At 39.5% G+C, this 15,207-nt stretch overlaps 2 protein-coding genes across 4 annotated transcripts in view; one reads left to right on the forward strand and one right to left on the reverse strand.

The window, feature by feature from the left end:
- LOC128620620 (ADP-ribosylation factor-like protein 15) overlaps positions 1–5,247 on the reverse strand; it is a 73,574-nt gene extending 68,327 nt beyond the window's left edge. The window contains exons 1-2 of one of the 2 annotated variants that reach the window (XM_053645828.1): positions 4,857–5,247; positions 4,603–4,771 (exon numbers count right to left, since the gene is read on the reverse strand). In XM_053645828.1, coding sequence (XP_053501803.1) covers positions 4,603–4,710 — 108 coding nt within the window. In that variant the 5' untranslated portion in view covers positions 4,711–4,771; positions 4,857–5,247. Of the gene's footprint in view, positions 1–4,602 lie in introns of both variants that reach the window. The other variant, XM_053645827.1, reaches the window with a different exon arrangement.
- Positions 5,248–7,905: 2,658 nt separating this feature from the next.
- The window catches only part of LOC128620618 (sorting nexin-18-like), a 33,989-nt gene continuing 26,687 nt past the window's right edge, over positions 7,906–15,207 (forward strand). For both annotated transcript variants that reach the window (XM_053645824.1, XM_053645825.1), the window contains exons 1-2: positions 7,906–9,483; positions 14,897–15,119. In XM_053645824.1, the coding sequence (XP_053501799.1) occupies positions 8,049–9,483; positions 14,897–15,119 (1,658 nt within the window). In that variant the 5' untranslated portion in view covers positions 7,906–8,048. The remainder of the gene's footprint in view (positions 9,484–14,896; positions 15,120–15,207) is intronic.

Genomic DNA, 15,207 nt, shown 5'->3' on the forward strand with positions numbered 1-15,207 from the left:
GACAAACTTACCCAGAGCACCGATCCATCGTCCAACACCGTTCGCACCACGTTATTTTTGGCGCATCCCAAACATTTACCCATGAATAGAGCTTATGGAAAATCTACAAACGCTAGCTGTTCAGGATAATAACACGATCCATGCTAAATATTATTATCGTTAAACTGATATGTCTAGCAGTGTGAAGGAAACTCAGAGAGTCTGAGAAAACAGAAAACAGAAGTCATCTCCGTGCCAACGATGCAGGCCGAGGCTTACAGTCCATCCGAGCGGGAAGGAAACTCACGCCGAGACCCCGCTGAACACCACGGGACATTTTTCCATCCACCTGTAACGAAGATGAGCATCGGGAACACGGCGATGGCTGGAAATACGTGGGAAAGTCCACATAAGTCGACGGTGACGTAGGACGGGAGGGGAAAAATAAATAAAACGTGGAGACCCTCATTATCCCATCGATCGTATCATGAAAACAAGGCGTACAAGTTCAAACAGTAAAAGCAGTCGAATCAAATGCGATGAGGTCGAATCGTGGAAATGTCTCCATGGAGAAAACGCCGTTGAAGATCTGATTTTTTTCTGTCCTTTTTTGTTCCAAGGAGCTAGGACCATCCTGAGGCTTCAGTAAATGGGTGAATAACCAAAATGTGTTGTCTGCCATGACACAAAGATGGCCATCGTAATTACACCAAGTAAAATATAAATAAATAATAAAAATCTGGTGATTTTTCAAAGCCAATACATATGTAAAGGTAATCACGCAAAAAAAAAAATTAATTAAAAACAGACGTGCAAGCTGCATTAGACCATTTTATTAGCTGTGGAAAATAACCACATGGTCTGTGAATCTTAGTAACTATGCTTCCATCCACGTTACAAATTTAACTTATGCGAAAAAATTTGAATATCGCATAAAACATCTGCAAATACAGCACCGTTTCTATCCCGTGTGTTCAAGAGAACATGAAAAACGTCACTTCTGGGGAGACCGGCGCATCTCGCTCTCCGCCATTTTTCTTTTCTGAGCCAATCATCCAATCACATGACTTGTTGAGGCAAAGTCACATGACTTTTTTTTTTTTTTTACACACATCGAGGTATTTATTCGGTAAACGTGTTTCCGTCGTAGTTTATACATGCGTCTTTTTATCGAACAAAAAAAATGATCCGCCGCAAATGAGCACGTACGGGGTTTTTATGCGTTTTTGAGACATTTGGTGTTCACATCGAAATTTGCATAAAAATACGTAGATACACAGCTAGTGCGACTTTCCGCACGTACGCTCTAAAATCAAAGTTTATTAAAATGTCTTAACTTCTTTTCAGTGCTCCAGAGTAAAAACAAAGACATGAGAGAGACACAGCGTGTGTTATAAAGCACTTTATGTCGTAATGTTTAAAAGCACAAACACAAGAGGCTTTAGATAAAATCGTGATTATTATTTGGGACGCGTTCGTTTTATCTCTCAAGTATTTCATCTGTTTAAAAATAAAACGAACGAATTATAAGAAAAATACACACAAATAAACAGCTGTAGGTGACGCAGTGGAGAAATATGACCTCTTGTACATGTCACGTTTACGCTCAATGTTAAGCAACTTGGAAATGAGTTCTGTGACACAAGGTGACATCCTGAGATTTTTCAGCCTACAACAACAAAAAATAAATAAATAAACGATTTATTCACTAGATTTCACCGGCCAGGAGGACACGTGACATTAACCAGAGAAAATCCCAAACCAAAAGAGAAATTTCTGCAGACATGGACACTCGAGCGCGCTATGATCCTAAAGGCCAGAACGTCCAGGTCGACTTCCTGGAGGAAACGCTTCTATTTTGAGAACGCTGGTCACAATGTGCTGAAGTAAAGACGCCACAAGGCTACTGTTTGGGGGATGGGGGGGGGGGTTTCCCACCCTATTGACTAAGAGCAAATTTAAATGGTTAACAATAATAATAATAATAACAATACGTATGTTTCCAGTGTAGCCAAGTTTGATTATATGATTACACAATTACACTTTTTTCTTTACGATATACTCAAACAATATGGTGACGCCGTCCTCACGTCTTCATTCAGCAGCCGGTTTAGTCCCGTTGTGGAAGTTCGGTCTAAAACCCACCAACAGGATGAAGGCAAACGTACGAGACGGCTACAAATACACCGGTCTCAAACATGGACGGAAAGCTCTCCTTACTACGTCAAGCTCACCCTGTTTGTGTTTACGCAACCTCGTTTTCTGCTCAAGCTGATAACTGAAACGTTGATGATTGTAGTGCTGGGTGATTTGACCGATTAATCTGAATTACTGTTTGAAAAACCTCCAAAAACACTATTTAAAAGTTTAAACACCTCCTGAAAACTTTATAAATAAATCGCGCAATTTTTCAAATGTAAAAACAGGGCGGAAAAAACAACATCGTACTCCAGAATCATTCATTATGTTGAAAAAAAAGTGATTTTTTTTTTTTTTTTTGCAATATCGCCGGACGCTATCTGATCGATGACGTAAACAGAGCGTGATAATTTTCTTTAATCGTAGGTCTGATTATACGATATCGCTTCGAGAACCGTGATACGATTCCGAATGTTTGACGTATTTCCCTCTCAAACAAGAAGTCAGTGTGATGGTGTGTTGAAGTTGGCCAATAGCGTTCCAGATATGCCATGCTACACGCCCTGCCCAACCTAAACGTTCTGGAGCGGGATTACAAATCAGACCCCCCCCCCCCCCCCCCAAAAAAAGTTCATTGTTTTTTTCCCCTGAAGTGAGGATCTGTAGTTAAACTAAAACCAGAACAGCGTCCGAAACTTTTTTCTAGAAATATTATTGCGGTTTGTTGTATTTTTTCTGCTAGATAAAGTACCATATTGTTGTTAGTGACACTACGGGACAGGAACAATAAGCTCTGGAATAACAGCACTTCATTTAAAAACTATTCAAGCAGTTTCCATAAGCACGTAATTTAATACCTGCCCTGGCCCTGTGGTGTTATATAGCACTTACTGCTGTACTCTGTACAAAAATACGACGTAAGCACAAATTCAATAAAGTTTTTCACTCATAGTGATGTTGTATAGTATTACAGTCGCAATCAAAATTATTCAACCCCCAGTGCAAATCAGGCTTAATGTACAGACTTTCAGATGTTAGCGATGAACAAATCAAACAAAAGCGATTGAAATGGTTCGACACGACGAACGCTTCAAGTGGTTTCCCCAAATTCAACTGAAAATGCAACTTATAATGATTTCCCCAGTCTCAAAATTATTCACCCCCCTGAATAGAATCCCTCACAACGGCACAAATATGCAGAACAGGTGTTGTCTCAAGCACACCTGATACTAAACTAATCAAGGGCTTCATTAGTTACAGCAGGTGTGCTTGAGCTGGAACACATGAAATACCTGAACCTCTGTGAATTTTTACAATAAACCTGATTTGCAACGGGGGTCGAATAATTTCCATCGCAACTGTAATATTAATTCAAGCGTGACTTGTTTATAATGCATCTTAGTATAGCGACCGTGCTGCATTCAAGAGGTCCGTTTGCAATCAAAACAAAACCGAAAACGAGCTAAACCTCGTTTTTATGTACATTAATAACAAAAACAAAGGCGCGACGTACTGAACGTTCAGTACTACAATGTGGCAAAGGATTAAATACGCTACGTGTTTAATTTACACGAAAAAAAAAGTTGCATACGCAATTTTTCAGCAAGAGGAAAGATTAATAGCATCAGCGTCAAGAGACGTTTCTTGTGAAGATGGACTGCTTCATCATAAACCCTGGCTGCATCTGCGAGGAGGTTACGATTTCACAGTTGACCCCCGAAAACATGCGTGTAAAAAAATTAGAGACAGGGGTTTTATTCCTTTCAAAATATTAATCGTTAAGTTTGTTTTTTTTAAAACCTTTTGAATAGCAGTGTTTTGCCATTTGTTTAGCTTTTAAATAAATACTACATTATATTAGATTACTTTAATCCAGCTTGTTTCACCTTCACATTTTACCTTTTCTATTCGAGACATCTAAAACTAATACATTACATCAAACATTTGAATTGTTTAATACTAAAATATTTTAATTATAGATTTTTTTCGGAAAATAAATATTCATACTCTCATCAATATAGTAAACAACACTTATTGCTCATGTTTGTGAAGGGTGCCAATAATTTTGCAATTGACATAAGGAACAAAAGTTGGGTGCACTGTGCCTTTGTTTGCATGTGTAATGACAATAGTTAGACTGTTTTCCTTTAGGAAAGAAAATGTCTCATTGGGACACTATTTTTTACAACAACAGAAAAATAAATAAAATAAAAACCGTATTTTCAAGCCATGTATGAGACCTGTCAGTGAAACCCAACCTCGCATAAAGTATTGATAAATAGTGATTTTTTTAAATAAAGAGTGATTTTAATCATATACAGTACAATGTAATAAACATATATTTAATAAATTCATGCAAATGAATATTGTCGTTCAAGTGAAATTGTTCATTTAAGGCAGATGAGGACCGTTGGAAGAGGGCGTCGAGCTAAAGCAGCTAGCTTCCAACCTACAATCTGAGGGAAAAGTGTTTTATTACTTTACCAGATAATCCATGTAATGCCTCGAAATCTCGCTGTCGTCCTCAGGAAAGTGAAATCCAGGCTGAAGAATCAGATTTCCCAAAGAATTGTCCGTGTAAAGCGACTGCATCCAAAAACTAAGGCAGTGTGTGTATATATGTGTGTGTATGTGTTATGTTCCCCGCCTCTCCCTGCGTTAGAAAAACATGAACGTTAGCTATCAAATACCTCACAATAGCAACAATAAGCCGTCTTTTCTCTCTATATTAGACTTACGAATGTTTTAAGATGTCTTGTTACACATTCATAAACATAGCTTTGTAGCACTTCTCTTTATTATTAAGCCTTAAAAATAAACAATGAACAAAACTCCAGTGAGTGTCAGTGTGTTTAAGGTTTTGGGCAGGCTAAAAAAAAAACTGCTAGCACGAGTTCACGTCGATGCTCTGTCGCGATACTTCAACCTGACGTCACGCGAGCTAATCAAGCTAAATCTAGTACAAAAACTCGATAAAACTCGATCGAGTGTGGTTTTAAACATAAAATTTGAGGTAATCTTATATCAGTTGTATAAAACCGAACTGTTTCCTGGTGTCAATCTGGCTCCTAAATGTCAGTTTCGGAACGAGCTCTGTGTTGGTCGCGTGATCAAAGTCGCTTCCCATTCGCCTCACAGAAAACTGTTGCTAGGAGGGTGTTGCTAGCACCTATGACGCGGCAAGGAATCCGCCATTTTGGAAAGGTCCATATTGTAATACATGGAGTTTATGTAGAAATCCTGATTAAATCAGGTGTAAATCAAGCTTAAAATAAATTTTAGATGTGGTGTAATTGTACATATACAAACACTACGCAGTGTTATTGAACCCAATTACCATAAACTGTGTTGCAAAAAAAGGTATATGCCCGCTAAATACATTTAAATGATTACCAAGATAGAACCTACCATTTTTTAGACATATTTATATTTACTACACACTTTACACACTAATTGTAAATCAAATGTTTTCAAATTGTAAATCAAACTGTAAATCAAGTTAGAGTTGTTGTTGTTATTCATACAACACAATAACTGACATATAACCAGCATTAACAAGCTGACAATCATAACATCTAAACTGGATTAAATGTACATTGGATTATCTTTTCAGCGATATGTTGATCTGTAAATTAATCAAATAACAATGTCAGTAAAGTTAACATACGTGACAGAAATAAGTTACATCATGTTAAATACAGCAGACAAGAACTTGACACTTAACAAATATTAAGAAATGTTTGGGAATAAATTACTGATGTGAAGTAAAAGATCCTAATCCTGCCTAAAAAAATAATAATAATAATATATTAAATACACATTTTGTCTCAGCTTTAATATTTGCAAAGTGCTTTTTTGCTTTCTTGGTGTGAGATATCGGCAATTCTTACATCCATATCGGCATTTTGAGAGAAAACCTTAGTTGATGCTGTATATTAGGTTCAAATAGTGAAAAGTTGCCCTTTCCAAGATGGCGGAGCTGTTGACGATTTAACTAATGTATGCTAGAATGTATGACAGGAGGTTCAATTAAATATATTTATTGTTGTGGCGCCATCTATTGGTCAAAATAACTAAAAAAACGTTATTTAAAAGCAAATGCCAAACAACATAATTGAATAAAAGTTTGTTTTACGATAACTTGCATTTTATTCATTAAGTTTATTATATTATTATCTAAGATGAATTCCAAGTCAAACAGTGCAATCAGTATTCCCTGGTTATATTTTAAAGGTTATAAAATCTTTTAACACATGGCAGTGTGTATGAAAAGCCTTATTCAGTGTCATAAAGGTGCAATAAAGCTGATTTTGAGTGATTATATTGCTTAGACCGCATCATTAATCATAACTAATGTGTCAAAAGATCATTTAGTGCAATCAATAGCATGCTTGTCCTGTAATCTTCAAATCATGTTATTGCAAGAAGTGTGTGTGTGCTGGGGGGGACATTTTGTGTATGATAAAGCATATTCAAGACATTAAACAAATGTCAATATAATTTTGTGACTGCATCATTATCCATGTCAGAGCACAACCTTCAGTCTAACATATATTTTCAATCTAACAGTCTAACAATATAATTTCAGTGTTTTGCAGTATTATTAATAAGGTATTTGTCCAGTTTTACGCACAAACATATTATTAACGTCCTTTAATCATTGAATATAAAGAAGAAGAAGAAGAAGAAGAAGAAGAAGGTGAGAAAACAATCACAAGGGTGGAATTCCTAAATATACAGTAAATAAATTATAGTTAATATATAATAAAAGTTATACTTTTATATAATATTTATATAATTATTATATAATTATCAGTTGTGTATACTATTTATTCATAACAAATAATTTATTGCAAAAATAATCATTTATCATTTAGTTTATGAATAGATATGCATTATGTATCTGTGTATTAGTAAATCGTTGGGAAACAAGTATGTTTTCATTCTTACAGCAACTTGTTTTATTTTTAAACGTTATTCCAGGCTTATTCGTGTAAAACTAACTACGAGAACGTAAAGAACATTTAGGTTGATTAGGTTTATATCCCATTATTTCAATGTTAGCTCCACCTTCGATGATATTCTTGCGATGGGCATCACGAGTCATTTGACCGATTCGATTCTCTTGTACAAACTCGTTTAAGCGAATCAAACTGCGTGAATGTTTATCACCTGCTTGATTTATTTTTAAAAAATGAGAAAAATATAAAATAACTTGTACATTTATTCGGGATATATGGCCTTATTTCAAGATTAGCTCCACCCTCGATTACAGGAAAGCGACGGGCTCCACGAGTCATTTTATCGATTCGATTCTTTTGTGCAAACTTGTTTAAGCGAATCAAACTCAATTTGTTAGACTTATTACGCCGTGGAAATATTTTGTATTTTGCAAAACACGCTCACGTCTTTAAGATTTTGTCCATATAACAATCTTTTTTTTTTTTGTATTAGTGTCAATATAAAACTGTACAACTGGCACTTTTAAGAGCACATTTTATAATTCATAATGCAACAAAGTGTCAAACATTCAGTATAATGCAATATAATTATATTTGAAAGTTAGTTCTCTGTAAATTAAAAAAAAAACAAAAACGCACCAACACAAAAGCCTTCAGATGACTATTTTAAGGGATTCGTTCAAAAGAGTCGATTCGTTCGTGAATCATGACTCCTGAATCGTCCATCACTAGCTGCGGCCATAGACCGCAAGCGGAGGGAGGAGGCAGGGGACTAACAAACCCCCGACTTTAATCCTGTCCACAAAATAACTTTCAAATCTTTATCATGTTAAAATAGTCCAGTCGCTATCATTTCGAGGCACTTCTGTGGAATTTAAGGACTTAAGCATAAGTTTGGAAGAAGGCGAAGGAACTTTGAGAAGCTGCGCTTTTACCAGAAACCGCACAAAAAAGAAGAAGAAGAAAACTATGGCGCTCAGAGCGAGAGCTTTATACGACTTCGTTTCTGAAAATCCAGGAGAGATTTGTGTGGTGGAAAACGAGATTTTAACTTTATACAGCGAAGATGTAGTGGACGGATGGTTAGAAGGTACAAACAGCCGAGGAGAGTCGGGACTCTTCCCCGCGTCGTACGTCGAGATCTTAAGAACCGAAGAAGGATTTTCAGTACAAGGCAACGGGACTGCTGGAAACATCTACAACCCCAGAACCGGAAGTGAGTATGCCTACCAAGTGAGAGGGGACACGTCAAGCGAGTCCACCCCTCAGAGACACGGTTATCCGACAAGCCAAGGCAGCGATGACGACTGGGACGACGACTGGGACGACAACCCGACGGCGACCACGACGGCGATGACGACTCACGACTCCAGTGTACATCAGCACAAACATCAACCCAGTCGCGCCAACTCGGTGTCTTCACGTGGCAGCGGTGGTCAGCAAGCCCGAAGCTCAGCGACGGTTGGGAAAAACCTCAACAGGTTTTCCACCTTCGTGAAATCAGGAGGCGAGGCGTTTGTTTTGGGCGAGGCGTCCGGATTGGTCAGGGATAGCGATCAAATCTGCGTGGTCATGGGTCCGTTCGGTCCCGAGTGGCAAGAGAGCCCGCGTCCTTTCATGTGCACCATCGACGAACCTACCAAACAGACCAAATTCAAGGGGATGAAGAGTTACATGTCGTACGGCCTTACGCCCAGCCACACGCAAAACCCCGTGAACCGCCGCTACAAACATTTTGACTGGCTGTACGCGCGCCTCGTAGAACGCTTCCCGGTCATCTCCGTTCCCCACCTTCCCGAGAAGCAGGCCACGGGTCGCTTCGAGGAGGACTTCATTTGCAAGCGCAGGAAGGGTCTGATCTGGTGGATGAACCACATGACGAGCCACCCGGTTTTATCCAGGTGCGACGTCTTCCAGCACTTCCTGACCTGCAGTAGCAGCGACGAGAAAGCCTGGAAGCAGGGGAAGCGCAAGGCCGAGAAAGATCACCTGGTGGGCGCCAACTTCTTCCTCACCATCGTCCCGCCGGCCTCCCCGCTCGACCTCCAAGAGGTGGAAAGCAAAGTGGACGGCTTCAAGACGTTCACCAAAAAGATGGACGAGAACATCGTGCAAGTCAACGTCACCATCGGCGAGTTCGCCAGGAAGCAGATGTCCGGATTTAAAAAGGAGTATCAAAAAGTTGGACAGGCCTTTCGGTTGCTCGGGCAGGCCTTCGAATTGGACCAGCAGGTGTATTCGGTCGAGCTGAACCAAGCGATGGCGTTCACCGGGGCTGCCTACGAGACCATTGGGGACTATTTTGCCGAACAACCTCGCCAGGACCTGGATCCGGTGTCGGATCTTTTAGCGATTTACCAGGGACATCTAGCAAACTTCCCAGACATCATCCACGTTCAGAAAGGTTGGGGGAATTTTTGGAAGTTGCATGGTTGTGTTTTTTTTGTTTTTTTTTACTAGTTGCATGAATGATGTCTAGTTGCCATGGCTGCAATGGTTTTCATTAGACCTTCTGTGAATATGAAGGGACAAATGGTTCAAAATACATCAATTCTGCAGACGTAACGCATGCCAGAACGGTGCAAATTTTGTACGTCGCTCTGTATATAACATCTACCGAACGTCTACGTGGTTTCATCAAAGAAATTATTACGGTTTTTATTTCTAGCGTCGATAAAAATAGTCGACAATGAATTTCATTATAGTTATCGTTATAAATCTACGAAGACTGTCAAAGCTGTTTAGCCTTTTATATATTTAATTATTTATTTTAATCTAGCAGCATTGATCATCGTAAGATGGATTCATGCACGCTGGGAGTCATCAAGCACCCAGGTTATCAAGCTGCCATCTTGCTTTGGGTTCACATCGAAGGTGCTGTGAGTCGATCCCAAAAAGAGTCGATTCCCTGATTCCATCGAAAACTTAGAGATTCCATGGACTGAAAAAGATTCGCCTCACACGTACAATACATTTATTATCCGAGGGTTTTTTCGGATAAAGAGCCCTCCATTGTCCCTTTACTTGGAATTTGACTCAAATTGAACGAATTCGAACAAATTAGCCCTTTCAGTTCACTGCGAGTAAAAAGTGAAAACGTCCACAATTCCAAGACCTTGAGTTAGTTTGGGTGTGTGATTTAGAAGGAAAAAAAAGTGTACTGGATAAAATCCTCATACCATGACAGATTGATTAATAACTTTTTTTTTTCTAGCCTTGACATAGCCATGTTTAGTTTAACATCAACGTCCCTTCTTCTTCTTCTTCTTCTTCTTTGATGAGGGTGTACTAACATTCAGGCGAATTGGAGGCTGCAGTTCTGAGAGCGTCTTAGCCTGAATTCCTAAGAATTCCGTAAGCCATAAATCAGAGTTTCTTATCCGGTCCAAGTTTGGATGAAAGTGTGTCTCGAGTGGAGCGGAGCGGTGCAGGTTTGTGTAGAATAAAGGAAAAAGTCAAGAAAGAAAGAGAAGAAAGAAAACAACATCCCGGTTAAATTGACTCATCGTGCGAGCTGTGTCATGACTCATCATCATGCCGTCTGTCCTCCATCACTACTTCACCATGACTGACTCGAACGCGACGAGGATTCGTTCGTGTTTGTTTAAACACTCCGAACAGTGATCATATTAGCATGTTATTAGGATTTCTAGATGCTACCTGGATTACACATTTCTACATCTGTGTACCAGCGTCTTTCTTCTTCTTTTTCTTTCGAGTTACCCGGATAAGATCAGCTCATTTATTTGCCGATATTTAAAGTGAAAGTCTGAATCCGCACCAAACAACGACTGATTAAATATCAAGTCTCCAACATGGAGTCCAACATGGACGATCTGCAACTTTTGTTCGCGTTTGTAATGCTCTCCAGAGTTCACGATGTCCAGTGAGGATTTAACGCAGAAGTTGCACACGTATAATAAATACTACAGGCTCTTCACAAGTTACACGAACGTTACGCACAGGGGGCGGAGTCTGTCTAAGTCCAGCACTACTGTCTTGACAGTTTGATGTAACCGTAATACATCACGCTGAGATTTATGTAAATACGCTCCAAATCACTAGGACAGTGTTAAATACATATCCGTGACGCCATTCGTTAATTGATAACGTCGTCCTTTTAAAGCCTACATAAAGTTGTTTTTTTTTTTGTTTTTTAAAGGACATCAGAGGTGCTTCAAGATCATCCCGATTATTTTGAGGAGTGAATTTTTAACGGAGAAAATGTTAGACGAATTTATTTTCAGCTGTAACAGTAGTGGATGAGTGTTTGGTCAGCTTATCCTTCAAACCGTGGGCACGTTTTCTTTGCAGGAGAGCGCGTGGAATGAACACAAACGTTGTTCATTTGATGGAAATCAAGCGAACCGTGTAATATTCAGAAGAGCTCGCGGTTTTTCAACATCGCAGCGGATTTTACGCAGATTGGGGCAGAGACGTGTCATGTGGCGTCATCACGACGGCACGTTCGAGTCCCTCTCCAGCTAAAAGGTCTCGTTTACCAACAAACATCACTGCAAAAGACAATTCTGTGCGATCGCAGTTTCGCCGATTTAAAAAAAAAAACCCACAAGTTACATAATAAAAAATTTTGGGGGGGGAGAAATCCGAAATCCTGTACGCACTGATTAATTTGAAAATAAAAATAGTGGCTGCTATTAAAAGAGTGATAAATTCGCCTACATCCTGCACACGTTAATATTTCATGACCACGATTTAGTAGCTTAAGTATCATGAGGGAGCAAGATGCCAAATACAAGGATGTGCTGGATCAAGCGCTATTCTACAAATATTCTGCTGAATGATGAGTGTTTACTTCGATTTAACCAAAATCTGATGAATCTGATCATTACAAATACCACTATTCATGTAGTGACACTATTAGATTTATTTCAATGCTTACTAATTTCTATCATATCATAATATGCATTTTACAGCAGAGGTTAAAAGAAAAAAAACAACGCTATTTTTGTCTTCAGTCTGCGCTTTCTATCGCTGATTTTTTTTTGTTGTTGTTGTTGTTGTTGGACGTGTAACCAATCAGCAATAAACAGAGCTGCTAGCCCCGCCCTCGAGTGCCTATTTTGAGCAGGCCATAAAAAACCATTCAAGTGGAACCTTTGGTACTGACCAAGTGGCTAACGGGGAAAAAAAAAAGCACAGGTCCAGATTTCGGTTGCCAAACATTCCAGCTCTTTGTGCAGTGGAAAAGGATGTTTTGTCTGAGAATTTTATTCACGTCTAGTTTGTCCACATCGGGTTTTCTTTCACCAGCTCACATTTAAATGAGTCCTAAAGCATCAGCTGCTTTAAAGCCCAGCGTCTCCGGCTGAGACGGATTATAACCTCGGCATTCGAACCTTTCACAACAAAGAAATGCAAACTACTTGGCTTTAATCTCCAGTTTTATCAGCTCATGCCTAGGCAGACAATTAAAATATCAGCATTCTTCTCATGGAAGACTCGGGTCTGTGTTCATCAGATGATGGTTTTGTAAGATTTATTCTCAAAGTTGCTTTTGAAATTGATGAAAATGTCTCGGAGATTATCTTGGAACAGATTTTGGACAAATAAAAATGTTAAAATCACGTGAAACACAGCTCCACTGCCAGATAGAGCTGGTGTAAAAATTCTTTTCCGTCAATTTTATTTTGTCACACTGAACTCTAAAGGAAAAAATATATATATGTATATATTTTTATATTAATATATGTATATATGTTTGCTAGCGCATAACTAGCACGACAAAACCCACAGCGCTAGTGATGCCTCAGTTCGTTCGTGTGCCCACGGAATGAGAAAAACGTTACACTGTGTCCTTTTCTGTCAGAAAAGATTCACGTAGCCACCAAAACATGCTTTTAAATGAAACCTGCAGCTCATTGTGGTAAAAATTGAGATCTTAATAACTAGGACCAGACGATATGATGACATGATATCGATATTATCGATAAAACAGTTCTTCTCATTTCTTGCGATATCTTTGTATGACGTCGTATGTTTACAATATCTTTATAACTACATCATCGTGCATGCAAAAATAATACTGACCAATAATATCGTATCTGGATCGTACTGGATTGTTGTTCCAGTCTGAAACACATCACATGATGAATGACATGACATTAGATGACATTAATGGCATTAGATGACGATGACATTAGAACTGAGCCATTTCCTTTTTCTTAGCTACTCTCCGCTACTTCCTTCCAAGCTGAATTTTTCTTCGTAACACCGTTTCTATACAGTGCTGGGAAAAAGCATTTGATTTCTTCTGTTGTTGTGTATATCTCGTATTAAATAGTTTTAGATCTTCAAACGAAATGTAACATAAAACAAAGGCAACCTGAGTAAACACACACCACAGCTTTTATTTATTTATTTATTTATTTGTAACTGAACATGTGAAAAACGAATTGCCCCCTTAAACGTAAAATCTGCTTGCGCCACCTTTAGCAGCAATAACTGCAACCACACGCTTCCGATAACAGAGATCGGTCTTTCACTTACTTCTAGGACTAGGATTTATTCCTACGCTTTGGATCGTTGTCTTGCTGCATAATCCAGTCACGCTCGAGTTTCAATTTACGGACTGAAGAGCGGACATTCTCCTTTAGGATTTTCTGCTAGAGAGAGCAGAATTCATGTTTCCCTCAATTACTGCATGTTGTCCAGACCCTGAAGCAGCAGAGCATCCCCACACCATCACACTTCCTCCACCATGCTTGACTGTAGGTATGACGATCTTTTTGTGGAATTCTGTGTTTGGTTTACGGCAGATACAACGGGACTCCTGTCTTCCAAACAGTTCCACTTTCCACTCATCAGTCCACAGAACATTCTCCCAAAAGGTTTGAGGATCATCAAGGTGTGTTTTGGTGAAATTCACACGAGTCTTAATGTTCTTCTGGGTCAGCAGTGGTTTTCACCTCGCCACTCTTCCATGGAGGCCATTTTTGCCCAGCGTCTTTCTGATAGTGGAGTCATGAACCGTGACCTTTATTGATGCAAGAGAGCTCTGTGGGTTCTTTGATGTTGTCTTTGGCTCTTTTGTGACTTCCTGGATGAGTCGTCGCTGTGCTCTCGGAGGAATTTTAGAAGGTCGGACACTTCTGGGAAGGTTCACTACCGTGCTGAGTTTTTCCGTTTGGAGATAACGGCTCTCGCTGTGGTTCTTTGGAGTCCCAGAGCCTTTGAAATAGCTTTGTAACCCTTCCCAGACTGATGTACTTCAATCACCTTCTTCCTCTTCATTTCTGGAATTTCTTTCACCTTTGTCATAGTGTGTTACTCCCTAAGACCTTTTAACCAACTTCCAGCTGTTGAAAAAGTTCTATTTAAGTGTAGATGTGGTTGAACAGGGTTTGCAGTAATCAGGTCTGGTTGTGTCTAGTCCAGCTGAACCCCATTATTAATGCAGTTTCATAGATCTGGGGAATTAGTAACTACGGGGGCAAATACATTTTCACATCATTTAAAAACTGTATTGTGTGTTTACTCAGGTTGCCTTTGTTTTATCAATGATTTTGTTTTCATTTCTGAAACTATTCAGATCTACACAAGCACTGTAGAGTAGATTAGACAAGCAAATATGTTTGCTCTAAAGCGAATACGTGTATATACAGTACGACTCATTAAAAAAAAAAGGAGCTACTTTCTTTGCCGTTGATTTGACGTCACTTGAGTTCCCGAGTTGAGGAATGTTCTCTCTGGTTTGTCCTAGTTAGTGGTCGGAAATCCGAGTCACGGGTTTTATGTGGGAACTGGGAAGTTTCCGACTTCCCTCTGACCTCTTGTTTATGCCCCTCCCCCACCAGGTGCTCTGACCAAAGCGAAGGAGAGCCAGAAGGACAAAGACGTCCCGGCGGCGCACGACATCCACGAGCGCTGCAACATCATTTCCTGTGCCACGCTGGCCGAGATCCAGCACTTCCACCGCACCCGAGTACGCGACTTCAAGGCCCAGATGCAGCACTACCTCCTGCAGCAGATCTCCTTCTTCCAGAGGATTACAGCCAAACTGGAGGAAGCGCTGCACATGTACGACCAGGCTTGAAAAAGAAACAGACAGCCACCCTTAAACTCTGCAATCCTGAAAGAATGTGTACAATCAGGACATTTTAATACT

This window comes from Ictalurus furcatus, chromosome 16 (genome assembly GCF_023375685.1).
Source record: "Ictalurus furcatus strain D&B chromosome 16, Billie_1.0, whole genome shotgun sequence".
NCBI classification, from domain to species: Eukaryota; Metazoa; Chordata; class Actinopteri; order Siluriformes; family Ictaluridae; genus Ictalurus; species Ictalurus furcatus.